The following is a 6721-nucleotide window of genomic DNA, read 5'->3' as shown; positions in this document are numbered from 1 at the left end:
TGTGTGTGTGTGTGTTACTAATGTGGTATATGTGTGTTGTCATAGGTACCACGACATGCCTGACGTGATTGACTTCCTGGTTCTGCGGCAGCAGTTTGATGATGCGAGAGACCACCACTGGACCATAGGTCAGTCTCTTTCTTAGGGCTTTGTGTCTCTGGTTGGCCCATAGAGATGGATAGAGGTCTCATCATTGTGTCTATGCCATTATGGTGTCAGGTAGGCCCATAGAGATGGATAGAGGTCTCGTCATTGTATCTATGCCATTATTGTGTCTGGTAGGCCCATAGAGATGGGTAGAGGTCTTGTCATTGTATCTATGCTGTTATGGTGTCTGGTAGGCCCATAGAGATGGATAGAGGTCTCATCATTGTATCTATGCTGTTATGGTGTATGGTAGGCCCATAGAGATGGATAGAGGTCTCATCATTGTATCTATGCCATTATGGTGTCTGGTAGGCCCATAGAGATGGATAGAGGTCTCATCATTGTATCTTTGCTGTTATGGTGTCTGGTAGGCCCATAGAGATGGATAGAGGTTTCATCATTGTATCTATGCCGTTATGGTGTCTGGTAGGCCCATAGAGATGGATAGAGGTCTCATCATTGTATCTATGTTGTTATGGTGTCTGGTAGGCCCATAGAGATGGATAGAGGTCTTGTCATTGTATCTATGCCTTTATGGTGTCTGTGACAGCATAAAGCATCTCCATTTAAACTGCTCCATTTTCTTATTTTTTTGTGTTGGAAGCGGTAAGCTAATTTTGGTGGTTTATCTCCTCCTGGAGTCTTGAACCAAATCTAATTTATTGTGGCCACTAGATGGTGGCAGTGATGTACCTTAACCATCCAGATGACAGGTTCAGGTCAGTGATAGATGATACCTGGTGGTGTTGTAATTAGAAATGACCTTGTCCCATCCAGGTGACAGGTTCAGGTCAGTGATAGATGATACCTGGTGGTGTTGTAATTAGAAGTGACCTTGTCCCATCCAGGTGACAGGTTCAGGTCGAGTGATAGATGATACCTGGTGGTGTTGTAATTAGAAGTGACCTTGTCCCATCCAGGTGACAGGTTCAGGTCAGTGATAGATGATACCTGGTGGTGTTGTAATTAGAAGTGACCTTGTCCCATCCAGGTGACAGGTTCAGGTCAGTGATAGATGATACCTGGTGGTGTTGTAATTAGAAGTGACCTTGTCCCATCCAGGTGACAGGTTCAGGTCAGTGATAGATGATACCTGGTGGTGTTGTAATTAGAAGTGACCTTGTCCCATCCAGGTGACAGGTTCAGGTCAGTGATAGATGATAGATGATACCTGGTGGTGTTGTAATTAGAAGTGACCTTGTCCCATCCAGGTGACAGGTTCAGGTCAGTGATAGATGATACCTGGTGGTGTTGTAATTAGAAGTGACCTTGTCCCATCCAGGTGACAGGTTCAGGTCAGTGATAGATGATACCTGGTGGTGTTGTAATTAGAAGTGACCTTGTCCCATCCAGGTGACAGGTTCAGGTCAGTGATAGATGATACCTGGTGGTGTTGTAATTAGAAGTGACCTTGTCCCATTCAGGTGACAGGTTCAGGTCGGTGATAGACGATGCCTGGTGGTTCGGGACCATTGAGGACCAGGAGCCCTTCCAACCAGAGTACCCAGACAGCCTGTTCCAATGCTACAACGTCTGGTAGGTTATAACACCTCTATGAACCTTCATAACCTTGTATAATGCCAGACAGCCTGTTCCAATGCTACAATGTCTGGTAGGTTATAACAACTCTATGAGCCTTAATAACCCTATAAATTTGTATAATGCCAGGCAGCCTGTTCCCGTGTTCACAAAATCTGGTAGGTTATAACTACCTATGAGCCTTAATAACCCTATAATCCTTCATAACACCAGACAGACTGTTCATTTTACTACATCTGGTAGGTTATAACCCTGCATTAACCTTTATAACATGACCTTGATACTCCTTTTTTTGTTTTGTTTGTTTTTATCGATTTTACAAAAACATTAACACCTGTTATAATCCTTTATCATGATGATGATGTGTTTCTTGTCTAGCTGGGATAATGTGTTCCTGTCTAGCTGTGATAATGATGATAATGACATGTTTGCTGCCTACTTGAAATAATGATGTAAATGATGATAATGTGTGTGCTGTCCAACTGGGATAATGATGATGATGATAATGTGTTTCCTGTCTAGCTGGGATAACGGCGACACAGAGAAGATGAGTCCTTGGGACATGGAGCCTATCCCCAACGAGGGTAGGACACACACACACATACTTGTTAAACGCCTGTGTATCGTTCTGATGATGTGTGGTCCATCAGTAGTCTGTTGTTCTGATGATGTGTGGTCCATCAGTAGTCTCTTGTTCTGATGATGTGTGGTCCATCAGTAGTCTGTTGTTGTGTGTTCCATCAGTAGTCTGTTGTTCTGATGATGTGGGGTCCATCAGTAGTCTGTTGTTCTGATGATGTGGGGTCCATCAGTAGTCTGTTGTTCTGATGATGTGGGGTCCATCAGTAGTCTGTTGTTCTGATGATGTGTGGTCCATCAGTAGCCCGTTCTGATGATGTGTGGTCCATCAGTAGTGTTTCCAGAGGAGCTGGGTCAGAGCGTTCCTCTGACGGAAGAGGAGCAGAGAGAGCTGCTGTATGTTCCCCTGGAGGGGGAGTGGGGTGCCGCCACGAGGAACCACGAGTGTCAACGCATCATCAACGCCATCGACCAGCTCACCACGCTCGGTATGACCTCATCACCACAAGACACAGTGGCACACAGCTGACGCACTCTGACATCTTGAGATACAGTTGAAGTGGGAAGTTTACATACACCTTAGCCAAATACATTTAAACTCAATTTTTCACAATTCCTGACATTTAATCCTAGTAATAATTCCCTGTCTTAGGTCAGTTAGGATCACCACTTTATTTTAAGAAATGTCAGAATAATAGTAGAGAGAATGATTTTTTTTCAGATTTTATTTCTTTCATCACATTCCCAGTGGGTCAGAAGTTTACATACACTCAATTAGTATTTGGTAGCATTGTCTTTAAATTGCTAAACTTGGGTCAAACATTTCGGGTAGCCGTCCACAAGCTTCCCACAATAAATTGGGTGAATTTTGGCCCATTCCTCCTGACAGAGCTGGTGTAACCGAGTCAGGTTTGTAGGCCTCCTTGCTCGCACACGCTTTTTCAGTTCTGCCCAAACATTTTCTATAAGATTGAGGTCAGGGCTTTGTGATGGCCACTCCAATACCTTGACTTTGTTGTCCTTAAGCCATTTTGCCACAACTTTGGAAGTATGCTTGGGGTCATTGTCCAATTGGAAGTCGCATTTGCGACTAAACTTTAACTTCCTGACTGATGTCTTGAGATGTTTCTTCAATATATCCACATAATTGTCCTACCTCATGATGCCATCTATTTTGTGAAGTGCACCAGTCCCTCCTGCAGCAAAGCACCCCCACAACATGATTTTACATTTACATTTAAGTCATTTAGCAGACGCTCTTATCCAGAGCGACTTACAAATTGGTGCATTCACCTTATAATATCCAGTGGAACAACCACTTTACAATAGTGCATCTAAATATTTTAAGGGGGGGTTAGAAGGATTACTTTATCCTATCCCAGGTATTCCTTAAAGAGGTGGGGTTTCAGGTGTCTCCGGAAGGTGGTGATTGACTCCGCTGTCCTGGCGTCGTGAGGGAGCTTGTTCCACCATTGGGGTGCCAGAGCAGCGAACAGTTTTGACTGGGCTGAGCGGGAACTGTGCTTCCTCAGAGGTAGGGAGGCGAGCAGGCCAGAGGTGGATGAACGCAGTGCCCTTGTTTGGGTGTAGGGCCTGATCAGAGCCTGAAGGTACGGAGGTGCCGTTCCCCTCACAGCTCCGTAGGCAAGCACCATGGTCTTGTAGCGGATGCGAGCTTCAACTGGAAGCCAGTGGAGAGAGCGGAGGAGCGGGGTGACGTGAGAGAACTTGGGAAGGTTGAACACCAGACGGGCTGCGGCGTTCTGGATGAGTTGTAGGGGTTTAATGGCACAGGCAGGGAGCCCAGCCAACAGCGAGTTGCAGTAATCCAGACGGGAGATGACAAGTGCCTGGATTAGGACCTGCGCCGCTTCCTGTGTGAGGCAGGGTCGTACTCTGCGAATGTTGTAGAGCATGAACCTACAGGATCGGGTCACCGCCTTGATGTTAGTGGAGAACGACAGGGTGTTGTCCAGGGTCACGCCGAGGCTCTTAGCACTCTGGGAGGAGGACACAAGGGAGTTGTCAACCGTGATGGCGAGATCATGGAACGGGCAGTCCTTCCCCGGGAGGAAGAGCAGCTCCGTCTTGCCGAGGTTCAGCTTGAGGTGGTGATCCGTCATCCACACTGATATGTCTGCCAGACATGCAGAGATGCGATTCGCCACCTGGTTGTCAGAAGGGGGAAAGGAGAAGATTAATTGTGTGTCATCTGCATAGCAATGATATGAGAGACCATGTGAGGATATGACAGAGCCAAGTGACTTGGTGTATAGCGAGAATAGGAGAGGGCCTAGAACAGAGCCCTGGGGGACACCAGTGGTGAGAGCACGTGGTGCGGAGACAGATTCTCGCCACGCCACCTGGTAGGAGCGACCTGTCAGGTAGGACGCAATCCAAGCGTGGGCCGCGCTGGAGATGCCCAGCTCGGAGAGGGTGGAGAGGAGGATCTGATGGTTCACAGTATCAAAGGCAGCATATAGGTCTAGAAGGATGAGAGCAGAGGAGAGAGAGTTAGCTTTAGCAGTGCGGAGAGCCTCCGTGACACAGAGAAGAGCAGTCTCAGTTGAATGCCCAGTCTTGAAACCTGACTGATTAGGATCAAGAAGGTCATTCTGAGAGAGATGGCAAGAGAGCTGGCCAAGGACGGCACATTTGAGAGAAAAGAAAGAAGGGATACTGGTCTGTAGTTGTTGACATCGGAGGGATCGAGTGTAGGTTTTTCAGAAGGGGTGCAACTCTCGCTCTCTTGAAGACGGAAGGGATGTAGCCAGCGGTCAAGGATGAGTTGATGAGCGAGGTGAGGTAGGGGAGAAGGTCTCCGGAAATGGTCTGGAGAAGAGAGGAGGGGATAGGGTCAAGTGGGCAGGTTGTTGGGCGGCCGGCCGTCACAAGACGCAAGATTTCATCTGGAGAGAGAGGGGAGAAAGAGGTCAAAGCACAGGGTAGGGCAGTGTGAGCAGGACCAGCGGTGTCGTTTGACTTAGCAAAACGAGGATCGGATGTCGTCAACCTTCTTTTCAAAATGGTTGACGAAGTCATCCGCAGAGAGGGAGGGGGAGGAGGATTCAGGAGGGAGGAGAAGGTAGCAAAGAGCTTCCTAGGGTTAGAGGCAGATGCTTGGAGTTTAGAGTGGTAGAAAGTGGCTTTAGCAGCAGAGACAGAAGAGGAAAATGTAGAGAGGAGGGAGTGAAAGGATGCCAGGTCCGCAGGGAGGCGAGTTTTCCTCCATTTCCGCTCGGCTGCCCGGAGCCCTGTTCTGTGAGCTCGCAGTGAGTCGTCGAGCCACGGAGCAGGAGGGGAGGACCGAGCCGGCCTGGAGGATAGGGGACATAGAGAATCAAAGGATGCAGAAAGGGAGGAGAGGAGGGTTGAGGAGGCAGAATCAGGGGATAGGTTGGAGAAGGTTTGAGCAGAGGGAAGAGATGATAGGATGGAAGAGGAGAGAGTAGCGGGAGAGAGAGAGCGAAGGTTGGGACGGCGCAATACCATCCGAGTAGGGGCAGAGTGAGAAGTGTTGGATGAGAGCGAGAGGGAAAAGGATACAAGGTAGTGGTCGGAGACTTGGAGGGGAGTTGCAATGAGATTAGTGGACGAACAGCATCTAGTAAAGATGAGGTCAAGCGTATTGCCTGCCTTGTGAGTAGGGGGGGAAGGTGAGAGGGTGAGGTCAAAAGAGGAGAGGAGTGGAAAGAAGGAGGCAGAGAGGAATGAGTCAAAGTTAGACGTGGGGAGGTTAAAGTCACCCAGAACTGTGAGAGGTGAGCCATCCTCAGGAAAGGAACTTATCAAGGCGTCAAGCTCATTGATGAACTCTCCAAGGGAACCTGGAGGGCGATACATGATAAGGATGTTAAGTTTGAAAGGTCTGGTAACTGTGACAGCATGGAATTCAAATGAGGAGATAGACAGATGGGTCAGGGGAGAAAGAGAGAATGTCCACTTGGGAGAGATGAGCATTCCAGTGCCACCACCCCGCTGGCTCGATGCTCTAGGGGTATGCGAGAACACGTGGGCAGACGAGGAGAGAGCAGTAGGAGTAGCAGTGTTATCTGTGGTAATCCATGTTTCCGTCAGCGCCAGGAAGTCTAGGGACTGGAGGGTAGCATAGGCTGAGATGAACTCAGCCTTGTTGGCCGCAGACCGGCAGTTCCAGAGGCTGCCGGATACCTGGAACTCCACGTGGGTCGTGCGCGCTGGGACCACCAGGTTAGAGTGGCAGCGGCCACGCGGTGTGGAGCGTTTGTATGGCCTGTGCAGAGGGGAGAGAACAGGGATAGACAGACACATAGTTGACAAGCTACAGAAGAGGCTACGCTAATGCAAAGGAGATTGGAATGAGAAGTGGACTACACGTCTCGAATGCTCAGAAACTTAAGCTTACGTTGCAAAAATCTTGACGAAAATGACGAAAATGATACAGTACTGCTGGCTGGTGGAGTAGGCTAGCTAGCAG

At 48.5% G+C, this 6721-nt stretch overlaps 1 protein-coding gene across 2 annotated transcripts in view; it reads left to right on the top strand.

Moving 5' to 3' along the window:
• Positions 1-6721, top strand: part of phip (PHIP subunit of CUL4-Ring ligase complex) — a 122237-nt gene that overhangs the window by 95756 nt on the left and 19760 nt on the right. Inside the window, exons 28-31 of one of the 2 annotated variants that reach the window (XM_045695488.1) lie at positions 46-128; positions 1572-1683; positions 2209-2270; positions 2601-2753. In XM_045695488.1, the coding sequence (XP_045551444.1) occupies positions 46-128; positions 1572-1683; positions 2209-2270; positions 2601-2753 (410 nt within the window). Of the gene's footprint in view, positions 1-45; positions 129-1571; positions 1684-2208; positions 2271-2597; positions 2754-6721 lie in introns of both variants that reach the window. The other variant, XM_045695487.1, reaches the window with a different exon arrangement.

Source organism: Salmo salar, chromosome ssa15 (genome assembly GCF_905237065.1).
Source record: "Salmo salar chromosome ssa15, Ssal_v3.1, whole genome shotgun sequence".
Lineage (NCBI taxonomy): Eukaryota > Metazoa > Chordata > Actinopteri > Salmoniformes > Salmonidae > Salmo > Salmo salar.
The sequence above is the reverse complement of the archived record's forward strand: the minus strand, read 5'-3'. Positions and strand labels throughout refer to the sequence as shown.